The sequence below is a fragment of the Ovis canadensis genome, chromosome 4 (assembly GCF_042477335.2).
Source record: "Ovis canadensis isolate MfBH-ARS-UI-01 breed Bighorn chromosome 4, ARS-UI_OviCan_v2, whole genome shotgun sequence".
Lineage (NCBI taxonomy): Eukaryota > Metazoa > Chordata > Mammalia > Artiodactyla > Bovidae > Ovis > Ovis canadensis.
Window position 1 is genome coordinate 100,395,196 of NC_091248.1, and position 18,272 is coordinate 100,413,467.

Here is an 18,272-nt window from a genome sequence, read left to right on the forward strand (position 1 = left end):
GTTCTTCCCAGTTGTGTTCTGCAGAAGCATACAACTCCCGTCATCCCCCGTGAAAAAATCAACAAATAAATAGCGGCACCGCATTTCAGATTCTGCTGCTCACGGCTCGCACCGGCGCCTGGTTTTTGTAGTTTTCTGGTGGAGAATTGCCAGCAAGTTCAAGCTTGTTGGGGAGGGACTAAAACTACACTTCCCACAAGGGGGCGGGGGCGGGGTCCAGTCTGTTTACGTCATTGATTCAGCCAGCCAATGATCACCCCGGGCGGCGGTGAGGCAAGCGCCGTCAGGCGCCAAAGTGCTTTTTTTTTTTCTTTTTTTTTTTTTTCCGCCGGAGCCGAGCGGGTGCTGCTAGCGGAGGCGCCATATTGGAAGGGACAAAACTCCGGCGACAGCGAGTGACACAAATAAACCCCTGGACCCCTTCGCTCCCCCAGCTCTAAGGGCCGCGATGTTGTACCTAGAGGACTATCTGGAAAGTGAGTGGGCGGCGCTGGCTGGCCAGTCCGGGGTACCTGCGGGCGGGTGAGGGCGGGAGTAGACCGGCTGGCGGGATGGCGGGAGGGAGGGGGAGGCGGGGGATGTTTCTTTCTCACGGTAACTGCCAGCCTCGTTGTGGGCTGCGGGCTCTCTCGACCCCCCTCGACGCACGCACTCACGCAGTGACGTAAGCGCGTACTTTCGCCGTTGGCCCCGCCCCTCTGACGGAATCTCCCTTTGACAGTGATTGAGCAGCTTCCAATGGACCTGAGGGATCGCTTCACTGAGATGCGCGAGATGGACCTGCAGGTGCAGAGTAAGTCGGCGCGTTTGCCCTTGTTCGCTGCGCGCGTTCAGTGACAGACTTACGTGCCATCGACGTCAGCGGCTCTGGTGTTTGGCTGTCCTCCGGCTCATTCGCTAGTACAGAAGGAGTTGTCAAAAAGAACTGGCAATGCCAAATCTTGCCTCTTCTGTCTACCACACTACTTTTCTCCTGACTTTTACAAGAGAAGGTGGCATTAGAGCATGTATGCTCCTTTCTCGAATTTGGGACTGTGCAATAAAAGTTTCTGTACTTTCTTTGAGTATGTAGATACGATTTAGTGCACATCGGCATAAATGTTGCGAAGGTTCTGACTTGAGACTTTATGTGTAGAACGTAGATTTCAGCATTTCTATTTCTGTTAAAGTTCATGCTAGGCAAAATTCAAGAGCGGACAACACATAGAAGCACAGGTTTATGTAGTTCTTTAGAGACCGTGGTGAACTTGGAATGTCCCATTTGAAAAGTTACATGATAAAGGATGCATTCTCAACTGTCAAACAGTATGATAGTTTGTCAGTCAAAATGGGAAAGGAAATAAAATTTTACAGTAAAGCTTCTTGTCTGCTGTAGCAAAAATTTTTTGTTTTTCTTTTGGTTATAGCTTGGTAGTCTGGATACATTTTCCCTAAAATAACCTTGCTGTTTCACAGAGCAGTATTTAGTTTATAGTAGAGAGGGTAGAGAATAAATAACTTTAGAGGTAACATGGTAAATACAAGGCAAAATTTTGAAACACGAAAACAGTGCTCAGTACCCTTGTAGTCCATCATGCTCTGAAAGAACCTCACACACCTTACCCCTTTGTGAAATGAGTATAATATAGCTTGTCCAGCTGTCTTGTAGATACACTATATTAAAAATTAAGAATGTGAAATGAATTATGTGATACGTAATTAAAATGTATAACCCAGTGTGCTTTGTTGGCTGTGTGTCACTCTTTTGGTTTGGAGAAGTGTAAGTACTCCTTAACTGTTTAAGGGCTATTCCTGCAGAAGGCATATCTTGATCCCCTGTGTTCTGGCTGCATTTAGACTATAAATAGAATTCAGATTGAGGTAAATTCTTGTGCTGACAGATTTTCTTAGAAAAGTATGGTTAGGGGAAGATCTGGGTTTTGGGGTATGATAAGGAGGAAAGGAGTATCACGGAAAGCAATCAGAGAACAGAACGTTCCAGAGTGGGAATCTTGAGGTAGCTAAGAGCCTGTCCCCCCACTTCTCTGTCACCGCTGCACATACTTCCATACCCATTGATCATGACTGTTCTTTTATGTGATACATAATGCAAGGTAATACATCATGGAAGTCACCTGCTGTTCACATTGTAGTGTAGAAGTCTGAATTCTATATTTCTTCACCTTGCTCACAAAATTCGTTTTAACTTTAATGTATTTGAAATGCTAAATATTTGCTAAAGTAGTGTTTTCTACAGGATGGAGCATAGTCATCAGATAAATCTGAGTTCATTTTAGGGCTTTACTGACTTAATTCATTGGCCTTGACCACAGTACCACTTCTGAGGGATTTTTTATTGTCTTGAGGATTAAAAGAAATACACATAAATTAGAATGTTTAGTACCTGATACAAAGTGGGCATTCAATAAAGGGTAGTTATTATTTTGTACTTTATATCACAAATGTTAAGTTCTCTAACAGTTTCGACTTGATTATATAAATCAGAGGTTTTTTTAAACTTCCATTTTTTACAATAATTAGAATTGTCTAAATTTAATAGGTATTATGAATTAACAAAAGATACCTCTTTGTAAGGTAAGAGATACATTATTATGCACTGCAAAGCTCCCAAACAATATAGTAAAAAGTTTTTCTCAGTTTACCCAGCAACAAAATCCCTTTAATTTTTTCTCTTTTAGCATATAAATGACTGTTCTTAGCACACATTTCAGAAAAAACTTACCTCAAATAAATAATATTGTATATGTGGTGCTTAATGGTATATAGCAAAAGGTTAAAACCTTTTTATCACATTTTCTTGTTGAAAGAAAAGTGAAGATTATCTAGTAGTGCTTTCAACAAGAAATTGTGTTTGGGCACATCTGCCTGACTTAATATCATTAGTTTGTGACCCCCAAGCCTCTACTAGTCAACAACTATGGGATGGAATCTATCTACGTTTGCTGACTACTTTGACTATCCGAAACAGTTTTGAAGTAACAAAAATAAATTTTCATTAGGAGAAAATTATAACTTTTACTAAGGTAATTAGTAAATTATATATATATCACATTTATAAATATATTTATAAAGTATACTTATATTATTAGAGTATATATTTATAGTATATATTAGAGTATAATATATATTATTACATAAAGCATATTTATATTATTACAACATGACATATTTAAATTACAGACCAAGTAAAAGAATTATGTGGTCAGATATTTTACAAAATAAATTGCAAAAATAAATTGTCAGTAGGGAAGGTTATAACTTTTCTTTACGAAGATAATTAAGATATATTTATTTATTTATTTTATTAGAACGTGACATATTTAAGTTACAGACCAAGTAAAAGAGTGTATGTAGTCAGATATTTTCACATCACATCTTTCTTCACATCAAAGCATGTATATTCAGTATATGAGTTTGGTCATCTAAATATGAAATGTTTTTATTATGTCCTAGATGCAATGGATCAGCTAGAACAAAGAGTCAGTGAATTCTTCATGAATGCAAAGAAAAATAAGCCAGAGTGGCGAGAAGAACAAATGGCTTCCATCAAAAAGGTGTGTTCAACGCTCTGGATGATTTATCTGTAAATACTGGAACTCTCCGAGGAAGATAGGGGATTCCCAGGAGTCGTGACGGTAAAGAATCCACCTGCCAGTGCAGGAGACCTAAGAGACTCGGATTTCATCCCTGGGTCAGAAAGATCCCCTGCAATAGGAAATGGCAACCTGCTCCAGTGTTCTAGCCTGAAAAATTTCATGGACAGAGGAGCCTGGCAAGCTACAGTCCCTGGGGTCACAAAAGACTGAACACGACTTTCAGCAGTTGAAAATTGGACGTAACTGAGCACAGCACAGCTGAGGAAGACATTTTAATATTAAATGGGGGGGGGGATATCAAAATGAGAGAAAGTTATCAGTAGCTCTTTAGAATTTTAAAATGACTTACAAAATTAAAAATGATTCATTACATTTTAGAGCTTCAGGTGTAGGAACTTTCAAACATTGAAGCATTTTGGTAATTTAGAAAAGTATTTCAATAATCAGTGACTAATCAGAGAGTTACAAAGCCATTTAAAAAGTACATTTTTTTCTTTTAATTTGTTTTATTCTAATTATGGGGAATTAAAGTTCCCTTGTCTTAAGATCTATTGGGTTGGCCAAAAAGCTCATTCAGCTCATAAAATGTGATGGAAAAACTCAAATGACCTTTTTGACCAACTCAGTATAGTATCTTCCAATTTGGGCAACAGACTGGGATGAAAATTAGCAACCTTGAAGCATATTTCATATATTGCTAAGTACCTATGTTGGTGGAATCATAGGAGAACAGAATGCTGACAAGTTTTGTAGTACTTAGAGCTCCCTTCCAGATTAGAATGGGTAGCAGCTCTCTCCTCAAGGTTTGCTTTAGAGATATGGTCTAGTTAATTTGCGGACATATTGGAAGAATGATTTACAAGCCCTGGGTTTGATCATGACTCTGCAGTTTGACTTTGTGATGTGGGACATGTCCTTTAATATCTCTGAGTAATAATGGCTCCCTTACCCTTACCCTTCATAGAATTATTCAACTGAGAAAGAAATTTGGAAACTACTTGTGTTATCTGTTTTACTACATGAAGGGAATATTATTTCTGTTAGGAACAAAAACATGAGAATCTTTTGTAGAATTAACCCTGACTTGCAGGATACCTGGAGGCCCGAGTGTGTGTGAGTATAGACATCACACATATACATCCTAAAGTCATTCATCATCCCCTTTTCCTACTAAGTTTCTGGTGCAGCACAGCCTGGATATACCCTAAAAACTCTTGACAGTTCATGGAAATTCATAGAATTTAAGAAAAAATAGTTTGTTTTATACTGGAGAGAACTGATACCTAGCTTAAAATGAGAGTCACAGAACAACTGCACAATGGATGTGCAGGTCAGAAGCCTTTCAGTAGTTGTTTATAATAAGTGTTAAAAATGGAGAGTGTAAACACTCTTTACAAACTAGATGAATCCTAAGTAACATTTATTTTTAAAGAAAAAGAATTACTCTTTGGCTGACCTAATTTTGACTAGTATAGCTAGACCTGGATGGTGTTTATTTGTTATCTCTTTTCTAGGAATTCTGAACATCTTCCTTTAATCCTTGGTTGTTGTCTAAGATTTCTAATACTATCCCATCCCCACCCTATACCTAACTGGATTTTTATGGCTCATGTATAATGTATGTTCCTGAGTGCTTAGTCACTCAGTCGTGTCTGACTCTTTGCAACCCCATGGACTGGAGTCCTCCAGGTTCCTCTGTCCATAGGATTCTCCAGGCAAGAATACTGGAGTAGATAACCATTCTCTTTTCCAGGGGATTGTCCCAACACAAGGATTGAACCTAGGTCTCCCTCATTGCAGGTTGATTCTTTACCATCGGAGCCACCAGGGAAGCTCTGTAATGACTGACAGTGATAACAAGCCATGATAATGCAAATGCAGTTATAGGTCCTGGATACACAGATTTTTAAGTTATTAATTTGTTCCTGAAACATGAATGTTTTTATTCAGGATTACTATAAAGCTTTGGAAGATGCAGACGAGAAGGTTCAGTTGGCAAACCAGATATATGACTTGGTAAGTAAAAATTAATAGCCATAAGTATTTGAATTATGGATTATGTTTTAAATGGTGTTGACTTAAATGTAATAGGAAGGACAGACTAAACTGAATTACTGCTCTTTGGATCTCATTTAACTTCAGAGTTCACTGTCCACTTTTTGATTTCTTTGTGGAAGAGAGAGTCCACAGTCAGTAAGTTAAGAACCTTACATTTAGCCATATCTACGTCACTGTAAGATTGTAGCTGTTGTTAGGCTTTTTTTTTGTATTAAAATAGGTGCTTAACTTTATTTTACTAATTTTTATCTTCTTAAGGTAGTGTGTTTACTTGCCCAATAAAACATCTTGAGATAGTTTCTGTGGCAGAACTCTCCTAAGGGGATTGTGCTGACAGTTCTTGGTAGTCTTGATTAAAGTGAAAAAGGGACCTACTTGAATCTGTTAATAGATAGTACTCAGCTGTCTATTAAGTGAAATTCATTAGATAGTACTCAACAACTGGCACACGTGGCAAAACTGGGAAATACAAGATTAAATAGACTTAAAAATTTTTTTCTTTTTTTAACAGTAGCAGCAGCACTTCTTAATGATTGAAATCACTAAGAAGATAGATATATGCAATATTTCTCAGGTTGTTATAGTCTGTCTTCTTCTTTTGTTTTAATGTACAGCGTGTCCCAAAGTTTATGTTTTAGGAAATGCTCTTTTTTGGTTCTGCCTCAAAGCAAGTTAAAGCTGGAGACAAATGTTTCCTTTTGATTTGCTTTAGCATATTGATTCATATCTTATTTTTGTAGTCTTGTCTGGGTACAGTTTTTTTATTGAACGGGTACATGTTAATATAGGTGTCATTGGTGAGTAAGACACAGATAAAAGGTACATACCCCATATGCTATGCATTGTGAGTGCTATACTAAACTAGAAAATATATGTTGTATAAAACCACAGAAAATGGTTAATTGCTTTTATATAGTGAAAGTATTTTAATGGCTGTAACAACCTAGGCTGTTTTGTTCATCAGTTCAGTTCAGTCGCTCAGTCGTGTCCGACTCTTTGCGACTCCATGAATCGCAGCACGCCAGGCCTCCCTGTCCATCAGTTACTCTAAAAACAGTTTCATAAAAGATGCTGCCTAAAGACGGGTAGAGTGGGCTGGTGGCTTGATTTATGGTGGAATGAAACCCAAATAAAGTTCTTAATTGTTTTGGTCTTGAATTAAGTCTATAAACAAAGAGAAAGACATTTATATTTGAATACAGGCTAATTTGTTTGTTATCATTCTTCCTCACATATAGTGACTAGTTCTCAACCTTTATTTAAAAACTACCTGCTTTTTAAACCATGTAGTTCTTTGGCTATAATCTTTCGTTTCTATTTTATTTTACTACTTTTACATCTTTATTAAAAGTATTTCACGCATTTAGAAAAAGTATATATAACAAACATTTGCTTTTTAAATGTGTGTGTGTATCGATCTCTTGTTTACAAACCATGCTGTTCATCGACTCTGTACTTGGTGTAATGGAGTTTTATGTAGGTACAGTGGAGGAATGAAGAGTAAATGTTATAAATGCTCCTGACCTCAAGGTGCCTGTTACCTAGTTGGGAAGACATGCCCGCAGTAAAATGGACAGCCTGTTATAGAAACATGTTAACAAATAAACATGAATACATTTGGATATTAAGGGGATCTGGTAAAGATTGAACTAAATCAAGCAGAGTTACTATTGGCTTCTTAGAGGGTATGAGATGAGTTTTGAACAGAATTTATTTAGTGCCTCAGGCGCCTGGATTCAGCATAATATTGAGGGGAAAGCATTTCACTCAGAGGTCATGGAAAAACATGGAATGAAAATAAAAATTAGGAGTTTTATGAGGGAGATGGATTATTTAGGCTAGAGATTGAAATAATAAATAGTGATGTAACAAAGTGAATGCAATGTAATGAATATGTTAAAAACCAAGGACCCGTAATGGACTCATGCAGATGTGAGTTCAGCCACTTCACTGACAGCAGGAATTTGGAAAAGTGATATAATCCTGGAACTTCAGTTTCCTTATCTGTAAAGTCACAGTATTGATTTGTGCCTTCCAGGAAGACTGGATCAATCGCGCTCTGGCTCTCTTTCTCTCTTTCAACAGAGAGAGATAGAAATACAGAGACAAATATAGGTACATCTATATACATATATCTACATCTGTCTATCTCTTACCTGTGTCTGTCTACACACACACACACACACCCACACCCACCCACCTCATAGCTTGGCAGATCATAGACCCTCACTTTTTAATAAACTCACTTCATCTCATTTCTCTAAAAAGTTTTCTGCTTTCCTGAAGCCACTGCATCCCTTTCAGCTCTGCCAAGTTAAACCTGTTTCTTCCCCCCAGTCCCTCATGATTTATTTCTAAGACTGCCTTTTGTCTTTTCTCTACTCTTTCCTGTCTCTGTCCCATCCTTTCCCTCCCCTTTCCTTTCTTTTACTTCCCTCCCCCTCTTCTTTCTCCTTGCGTCTCATGAGATACTCATTACTATTCCAAGTGACCATGATATCCTTAGTGTATAACCCATCCTTCTTGAGATTTTATGTTAATTCATCATCCTCCCACCTTCGTGGCCTTTCACAGTCTCCTTGGGTATTGCTCAGAGTGGTTGGTGTTCGAAAGGGTTCTGTCCTTGACCTTTATTGCTTGTTACTCTGTTCTCTTGGTATTCTTGTAGAAGTAATTTCCTCTCATCTTTATCCCCAACTCCAGAGGCTGATGAGACCAAATGCCACACGGTAAAGGATTGTTCTGTCAAATGCCAGTTTTCATCTCATCCCCAATCCCCACTCACCACCCAAGCTGAGAAACATTTTTCCATTACTTGTCCACGTGAACACTTAGTTTTAGCAATTATGCCATAATTATTCTTCAAGTTCAGACTTCTCCTCTGAGTATATTCATCTTATCTGAGAATTGCTAGGCCCTGGAAGTCATTGTGTTAACTCTTAGCTTCTTGTCTTACTTCTCTCACTAACATCATTTCTCATGAATAAATAATTGTTAAAATGTTAAAAATCAATTATGCACCCTCATTAAATTCCTGTAGCATTTAACATATGGAAGGTTAGAGTGCTCTGTGCTGCAGAGGTGAATGGACAGGATGTAGTGTAAGTGTCAAAATATAATAATTTTTATTTACAGATCCTTTACCAAGTAAACAGTGGTACTTCTGTCTGTACAGTTCTACATAGTGGGAGAATATAACTTTCACTCAGCAAATATTCATAGATCTCCAGATATGAGTGGTCACTGGTGCAGAATGGGCAGTAATGATATAGCTGGGCAGTGAATAGGGCAAACTATTAAATAAAGATTATTGGAGACTTTGCTAAGTGCTATAAAGGAAATAAACATTGTGGAAAGAGGGGGAAAGAGTGAATAACCAGGGGAAGCTATGAAGAGTCTGCTTATCAGGATAAGCATAGTCCTAAGGAGGTGACCTCTGAGGTAGTACTTGGAAGGTGAGAAAGAGCCAGCCATGTGACAACCTTAAGGAAGAACATTTCAAGCAGATGATGGACCAAATGCAGTGTCTTAGGTGGAAAAGGGTCTGACAGATTAAACCAGGAAAGAGGCCAGTGTGGTTGGTGTGTCCTGAAAAAGAAGAAGAGTGGTATGAGAGGGACATGCAGAACTCAACACTTGTAGAACTTAAAAGCCAGTGGAGCAGTGTTCTTAGTTTCAGAGCAGCGGGAGGCCAGTGAAGGATTTTAAACTGAAGCATGGAATACAGTTTAGAGAAGACTGTATGTATGGCTTTGCCTAAGCATATTAACATCCGCTGGATCATGGAAAAAGCAAGAGAGTTCCAGAAAAACATCTATTTCTGCTTTATTGACTATGCCAAAGCCTTTGACTGTGTGGATCACAATCAACTGTGGAAAATTCTTCAAGAGATGGGAATACCAGACCACCTGACCTGCCTCTTGAGAAACCTGTATGCAGGTCAGGAAGCAACAGTTAGAACTGGACATGGAACAACAGACTGATTCCAAATAGGAAAAGGAGTATGTCAAGGCTGTATATTGTCACCCTGCTTATTTAACTTCTATGCAGAGTACATCATGAGAAACGCTGGGCTGGAAGAAGCAGAAGCTGGAATCAAGATTGCCGGGAGAAATATCAGTCACCTCAGATATGCAGATGACACCACCCTTATGGCAGAAAGTGAAGAGGAACTCAAAAGCCTCTTGATGAAAGTGAAAGAGGAGAGTGAAAAAGTTGGCTTAAAGCTCAACATTCAGAAAACGAAGATCATGGCATCTGGTCCCATCACTTCATGGGAAATGGATGGGGAAACAGTGGAAACAGTGTCAGACTTTATTTTGGGGGGGGCTCCAAAATCACTGCAGATGGTGATTGCAGCCGTGAAATTAAAAGATGCTTACTCCTTGGAAGAAAAGTTATGACCAACCTAGAGGCATATTTTGGAGAAGGCAGTGGCACCCCACTCCACTACTCTTGCCTGGAAAATCCCATGGACAGAGAAGGCTGGTAGGCTGCAGTCCATGGGGTCGCCAAGAGTTGGACACAACTGAGCGGCTTCACTTTGACTTCTCACTTGCATACATTGGAGAAGGAAATGGCAGCCCACTCCAGTGTTCTTGCTTGGAGAATCCCAGGGACGGGGGAGCCTGGTGGGCTGCCGTCTATGCGGTCGCACAGAGTTGGACACGACTAAAGTGACTTAGCAGTAGCAGTAGATGGCATATTTAAAAGCCGAGACATTACTTTGCCAACAAAGGTCCGTCTAGTCAAGGCTATGGTTTTTCCAGTGGTTATGTATGGATGAGAGAGTTGGACTGTGAAGAAAGCTGAGTGCCGAAGAATGATGCTTTTGAACTGTGGTATTGGAGAAGACTCTTGAGAGTCCCTTGGACTGCAAGGATATCCAACCAGTCCATTCTAAAGGAGATCAGCCCTGGGTATTCTTTGGAAGGAATGATGCTAAAGCTGAAACTCCAGTACTTTGGCCACTTCATGCAAAGAGTTGACTAATTGGAAAAGACTCAGATGCTGGGAGGGATTGAGGGCAGGAGGAGAAGGGGCCAACAGAGGATGAGGTGGCTGGATGGCATCACCGACTGGATGGATGTGAGTTTGAGTGAACTCCAGGAGTTGGTGATGGACAGGGACGCCTGGCGTGCTGTGATTCATGGGGTCGCAAAGAGTCGGACACGACTGAGCGACTGAACTGAACTGAACTGAACTGAAGTATATTATTATTTTGACAGTGTAAAGTAAGCAGGTATTATTTTTACAGATTTTAAGATACAGCATTTTAGTATAATTAATTGTGTTTGATTTTGCCTCTCAATGTTTTCTATGGCACAGTATTTAATTGTATTCTTTTTCATTGAAATAGCTTATTTACTTTTAAAATGGTAGTAAATTTTTTTTATTCCTATGACCAGCACCATATTACCTCATTTATTAAGGTAAAACAAAAGAGACCACATAAATATTCACAAATGAAGAAATTTTGAAATTAGATGTTAATTGAAACAAACGAAGACTTTAAGTAGGCTTAGTGAAATTTGACTAACAGACCAAAAAAAAAAACCTATCTTATTAAAATAATTTCCTTCTAGAATCTTGATACTTATAGTCATTAAACACTTTTTTTGTGTTCCTCAGCCAGATGTCACTGTCATAAGGCCGTATTAGATTATAATACCTAATAAAGGTGATTTATATATACTGTGATAAAGCTTGAGCTTTTTGTGAATGCCTGAATGGTTTTAGCAGCCTGTTACATTCCTAAATACCCTTGAACTTGCTCCTTTTTTATATCCTGGTTTATTCCTCAGATGATTATATTTCAGGCCCACATTTTACCTATAAATTTGAGAATTCCTCATCTGATACTCTAATTAAGGAAATATATTATGTGAGCTTGACCTTTTGATTTGTCTCCTATCCTTATTGTGTTTTAGGAGAATGATTAGATGTGGTTTATGTGCTAAGGCCTTAACTATTTGATTCACCCTAAAGGTGGATCAAATTTCTATCCAGTTTAAATATAATTCAGAATGTGAAGAATCATTTTCATGATAGATGATCAGAGAAATAATTTGCCATCATTTCCTTTCTTCCGCAGTTTACCCTCCTTATTCACTGTTAGTCGATCTCTTCATGAATAGAAATTTATCTCTTATTGCCATGGTTTTCAGCTTGGAACATTGTAGACTGAGTGCTCATTGGGAAAGGCAACTCAACATCTAACTTTCAGAATTTGTCAGTATTGGAAGCCATAAAATCATGGAAAAACTTTTAAGAAGCTATAGTTAGTTCAGTTTGAGTCCATCAGGTGACACATTTTGAAATTTGAATACTGGAAAACTGGGAGAGACGAGAGCAAGGCTAAAGGATTACAGCTCTATGCAAAAATAATTAAAGGCTGAGGATTTATTTGTTTCATTCAGAGGCCACGTGTGACTTAAATGTTTTTGTGATCTTAAATATGTTGAAAAATAATCTTGACAGAATTTCCTTTGTGTCTGAAAAGGTCAGAAGGATAGTACATTTAAAGAGTTTATGCTTTGGGGTTGTAAGTTATGATTTAGGGTTGTAGAATAAGGAAACGTCTGTGGCTAGCATTTATTGACATTAACTGGGGAACAAATCAATAATTAGGCTTTGTGGTCAGCCTTGTGTTGGAAACCTATGGTTAATGGAAAGTTTCTCAATTGTCTCAGTACTCTGTTTGCTACCATAAATCAATCTTAGCCATCTTATAGGGTCAGGTGGAGGAATGGAATAACTTAGATTCTTGATTTGACTCATAGCTGTGGAGCTGTTATGGTGATCAGCTAGGACTGGTGCTTTACCTGTTCAGAGTCACATGTGGGGTTGGCCACAATGTTTGTTTGTTTTTTTCCAAATGGTGATATAGGAAAACCTGAAACGAACTTTTTGACCAACCCAATAGGTAGTAATAGCTTTCAGTCACATTCAGTTCAGCTCTTGCTATGGCTGTTTAATACTGTTTTAAATATTCTGGTGCTTTATAGCTAAAGTTAAATCTTGTGATCTGCTTTCTTTCCAGCTTCAAATTTGATTTAGTACAACAATGATGATTCGAATAAAAAGAATTCTCATCGTCTGATAATTGCTTATAATAGTAATCAGTTCATAATCTTTTTTAATCTACCAGGAGGTAGGACTAATTGGAAGCTACCTTACAGAGCTCCCCACCACGGTGTGGTTGAGGCTTTTCTTTGTTTATTTTAATTATGAATTTGGTTTTTTGAGTTATTAATTCTTTGGGTCCCATTGCTTTTTCTGAGCTGTCTAGTATTGGGAACTCCATCATTATTTCCATATTTTCAGGTATAATAAACTTTATTAGTACTGTCTTTAATATAATTAAGGGGCTCTTAAATGCAGAGATGGAATGGGTTAGGGAGGTATGTGTCCTTTCTTCATTTCACCCCATCCGCACCCTCCCAGCTGAAATTCTAACACTTATCTTCTGTACTGTCTACACCTATGCAGGCATCACCTCTATACTGTCTACACTGCTGACAAAAATGCTTTTTGTCTTTGTATCTCTATACATTCTTTAGTTCTTTAATTATTACTCCTTCCTTCCATCTATTTGAAGACAGTCCATTCTTCACTAACATATTCATAGCTCCTTTATGCTTACAGGATCCCAATATTATGTTTTTTCTTTATGTGCAACTTCTGACCCTTTGTTTTCCTTTTGTTGCATCTAGGAGACTTTATTTTTTGTTTATACCGTTATGTTAAAAATCTTATATAAATCTTGATTTGTCAGTTTAGTGTTAATTCCTGTGAAGGCAGGGATTCTCTCATTCTTCAGGTATTGTCCATTTACCCAGCGCCATGCACACAATAGGAACTCAGTGTTTATTAGTAATATAGGTGTAGGTAAGAAAGGTGGTGGAGTATTTTCATTGCATTAAGTAGACTTGGAATTTAAGCATGAGTATTTTTTCTGATTTCCCTTGAGATTAAATTTTGACAATGTAAGCGATATTCTTGAATAAGAGGTCTGTGTTCACACTTTATTATTGAAAGGGTGGTTCCATTAAAGGATGCTTGGTTACCTGCAGGTTCTTTGAATAGGAGCATGTGTCTACAATATATGACCCTATTCTGCTACTGCTGCTGCTAAGTCACTTCAGTCGTGTCTGACTCTGTGCGATCCCATAGATGGCAGCCCACCAGGCTCCCCTGTCCCTGGGATTCTCCAGGCAAGAACACTGGAGTGGGTCGCCATTTCCTTCTCCAATGCATGAAAGTGAAAAGTGAAAGTGAAGTCGCTCAGTCGTGTCCAACTCTTAGCAACCCCATGGACTGCAGCCTACCAGGCTTCTCCATCCATGGGATTTTCCAGGCAAGAGTACTGGAGTGGGTTGCCATTGCCTTCTCTGATATGACCCTATAGGATTTTAAATATTGTAATTACAGCTTCTACCAAGCTCTGAAAAATAACACGTGTGTGAAGATGGAAGGAAAATTGGGCTTTGAATTATTGAAAAGTCACAAGCCAGCATCCCAATGATTGCTGTTAATATACAAAATATAAATAATAAGACAATATTTTTATGTTTTTTCAATTTGAATTATATTACTTTCAGTTAAGAAATTGGCTTCTGCATGTGGAAATTCAGAAGGCAATGTTAAGTATAAACAGTGAAGCACAGTTTATTACAAACAGATCAGAGTTAAATCTTGTTTCTGTAATATATTAGCTATTGAATTTGCAGGTGTTGCTTAACCTTTCTGAGTCTAGTTTCTTCACTTATGAAATGGAGACAGTACTATCTCAAAAGGTTTGAGCAAGGACTAGAAAACATAGTCCTTTTAATGCACCAAACACATGTCCTGGCATCTAACACGCACAGATTGTCTTTTGGTACTCTTCTTCCCTAACCCCTCACTTAAGTACACATAATTTCATTGAAAGTCTTACTTAATTTTTTTGCCCTCTAATGTATTGGAGACATTTTTATATTTGTAAGAAAGTTACTCTTAATTATGACAGTGATTAAGAGGGACATTAGAATTTGAAAAAAGGTATTGCTAATAATATGACATGAATATTTTTCAAGACTGTTTTTTGTTTTTTTGATTTGACTTCAAAGTAGTAAATTTGAAAAAGTATCAAGATATTTAATATTAAGCTTAAAAAAATACATGAAAACTTGTTGCTAGTTTGAGGTATTATAAAATTTTCAGAAGAAAATTTTCAGTCCAAAGATCTCTAGGTGAATGAGAATATACAATTTGGCCACCTTAACCAAGTGTGACAGTATTTCAATAAAACCATTTTGACCAAGCTTTTGTGGAATGGAACTTTCTGGCTAAAAACCCCTTTTGTTTCAACTCTTTACATAAATGTTTACAAGTATAATGGTATGCTTTCCTGCCTTAGAGAAATGTATGTGTAAAGTATAGGAGGCTCTTTGTTTGTAGACTGAGGATCTTTCATTCCTTACTGTAAGTAACAGTTATTATGGTCTGGCAGTGTGGATGGTCTTGTTATAAGGAGGAGGAGCTTAGGCTGAAAGTAATCCCAAGGTATATATGAAAAGTTTCCTATGCCACCCACCCCTCATCTTTGCTTATGTTTCATAGCCTACTTCCTCCAAACATTCTCTGACAAATTGCAATTCTGGTTTCTTAAAATGTATTCAAGGAGACTTGGGAGGTATTTAGCCTAGCAACCTCATTTTATAGAATAAAAACCTGTAGTGTAGGTTAATTGACTTGCTCAAGGATCCAGAGCAGATGCACTAAAAGAAGTAAAGATTTAGGCTTCCTCATTAAACCGACACTTTGATAGTGTCCCAAATTGTGGTGGTTATCTTTGATCTTCTTTGAAACAGGTAGATCGACACTTGAGAAAGCTGGATCAGGAACTGGCTAAATTTAAAATGGAGCTGGAAGCTGATAATGCTGGGATTACAGAGATATTAGAGAGGCGTAAGTAAAATTTACACTTTTCCATCACCATTGGACAATACATGTGCACATCACTGAGGAGACACTGGTTCCACAGAGACTTCTCAGATCCTGGTCCTTGGTGGACAGAGGCACCTGGTGGGATCACTTGGTCCCTAGCAGTTGGACTGTTTGGACTTGATCTCCTGCTATAATTTACTCTTATCATTCCTAGGGTTTAACTCAGGAGATTTCCCCAAAATGGAGACATGAGCTCTGTTTCTTGAACAAATTTAGCTCTTCAGCCTAAATAGACAGAGTCCATAAAAACAGATGGTACCATGGTAAGCCCTGAGTAGGCATTCAGTAAATGTTAGTTGAATCAAGTCAGTATTATGGCCGATTTCTAGTATAATTTAACTAAAGGTTCAGGCATCTCTTTTCTTGGTGCATATCAGTAGCAAGAACATATACCTGGTTCTACACATGGATGAAAGGTTTCTTTACAGTGTTAGGTTACATATATCTCTATTCATATACTCTCTACAGGTCAGCTAGGGCAGCAACCACACATGAATCCATCTTGGTACAATAGTTGCATTTTTGTGTTCCCAAATAGGTCCATCACTTTAGATGATTATCTAATTTATTTGTGATACTTTCATTTCAGGGGAATCCTATCTGAGGATGATAAGTATCTTGAGACAAAATAAAATGTTTTATTTTCTTGAAATGCTGATAATAGCTATGAGTAGCAGTAAATCCATGCCTATTCAGTACCTCAGGGAGGTTAATGAAGCATCCTCTGTAAGGACACAAACATATCAAAGTCATCAGATCAAGTTATGAAAACTGCTCCACCCTGTGCCCTGCCATAATTTCATCTCAAGGGACCAAGATAAACTGAGGACATTTCTTTAAAAGTATATTAAAGTTTAGAGGTAGAGATTCTATGCATCACATTTCACAAGCAAAATCCCTAACTTCTTTTAGAAGTCTTTACATTCATATATCATTTTAATGATCAAAGAATTTTTTTTCCTATAGTAATGTCCCATCGCCTGATACTTCAGTATCTCCCATTAAAAGGTCTTCAACTCAGTTAACTCTAGGTTGAGTTTTTTAGGTCTCATCAGTAATGAAATTATAACATCCATTTGTCCACTTATGTGGTACCAAATGTGGTGAATTCCTCAGCCAGACATGAGCATGCCTTGACCCATTTTGTACTTAAAGGTGAATATTAAAAAATGGGTTACTTACTGTTTAGAAAGAGGATGAGTTTGGCGCAGGGTAAAATCAGCAGTGATGACCCTCTAATGTGTTTGACTAAAATGGTACAGGCATAGACTTCAGAGCTTGCTGGTCCTCTGCTGGTTAAGGGTCCACAGTCCTGTAGTTGATTGGTGTGTAAAGTTCTGTGGTGACATCTCATGGCAATGTATCTCTGTGCTTCTCTCTCTCTCTCTCTCTTTTTTTTTTTTTAGGATCTCTGGAATTAGACACTCCTTCACAGCCAGTGAACAATCACCATGCTCACTCACATACTCCAGTGGAGAGTAAGTATGATTTAGGAGAGCTAAAATCTTAAAAACAATGAAAAATTCATTGTATCATCTGTATATTCTCTTTCATTAGCTCTGCACAACTGATTGAGAAACAGATACCCTCCCCTTTCTTTTATCTTGTGAGATACAGTTTTTCATTGCAACTACTGGCAGATTTATCTTCTTCATTTGGGAAGAGCATATTTGATTTGGGAACAGGTAGTCTGTTTTACATGGCATTCTCAAAGGAAGAATGTGTGGTACTAACAGCAGTGTATACTCTCTAGATACAAATAACCTGATTCTCTCTAGGGAGTGTTCTTTTTCATCCTTTCTCAAGTGCTTAGCCTACTGTTGGCATATAATAAAGTCTCAAATGGTTGAGTTAGTGAGTAAATGAGTGGTTTAGTCAGATGCTAGCTGACTAAATTGACTGTATTGATGCCTTTTTTTTGACAAATCAATTCGATATGAAAGGTTGATTAAAAAATATTTGAAATTGTAGGTAATGTTTTGAAAAAAAATTCTCTCATGTTATATATGAAACCAGTATGCATCATGGCTTACTTCACTGCTTTGCTACTGAAGTTTTTTAAATGTCTGAGCAGTCAGCTGTTAATAAGACATGTGGCACAGAGTTCTGTTTCTCTTGTCTTCTTAGAAAACAATGTTGTTTTGGTTTATAATCAGATGAATGTATTATGCCTTGCCCATAGTTCTCTAAAATTTAATAACACATAAATTCTTTATTTATATTCAGAAAGGAAATATAATCCAACCTCTCACCATACGACAACAGATCATTTACCTGAAAAGAAGTTTAAATCTGAAGCTCTTTTATCTACCCTAACATCAGATGCCTCTAAGGAAAATACGCTAGGTAAGTTTAGTATCTTAAATGTGATTGTATCTTTTTTGGTTTTTATTAAAATAAAGGGGAATGACAGCATTTAAGGTTAATTATACAGATTCTTGATTTAGGTCATACCTGAATGGTCTAGTGATTTTCCGTACTTTCTTCAATTTAAGTCTGAATTTGGCAATAAGGAGCTCATGATCTGAGCCACAGTCAGCTCCTGGTCTTGTTTTTGCTGACTGTATAGAGCTTCTCCATCTTTGGCTGCAAAGAATATAATCAATCTGATTTCGGTGTTGACCATCT

The 18,272-nt window shown here is 37.7% G+C and overlaps 1 protein-coding gene across 1 annotated transcript in view; it reads left to right on the forward strand.

Annotated features, from left to right (window-relative positions):
* Nucleotides 1-255: 255 nt before the first annotated feature.
* The window catches only part of ING3 (inhibitor of growth family member 3), a 28,338-nt gene continuing 10,321 nt past the window's right edge, over nucleotides 256-18,272 (forward strand). The window contains exons 1-7 of the mRNA XM_069588267.1: nucleotides 256-476; nucleotides 722-793; nucleotides 3,454-3,554; nucleotides 5,547-5,612; nucleotides 15,509-15,605; nucleotides 17,051-17,122; nucleotides 17,871-17,990. Coding sequence (XP_069444368.1) covers nucleotides 449-476; nucleotides 722-793; nucleotides 3,454-3,554; nucleotides 5,547-5,612; nucleotides 15,509-15,605; nucleotides 17,051-17,122; nucleotides 17,871-17,990 — 556 coding nt within the window. The 5' untranslated portion in view covers nucleotides 256-448. The remainder of the gene's footprint in view (nucleotides 477-721; nucleotides 794-3,453; nucleotides 3,555-5,546; nucleotides 5,613-15,508; nucleotides 15,606-17,050; nucleotides 17,123-17,870; nucleotides 17,991-18,272) is intronic.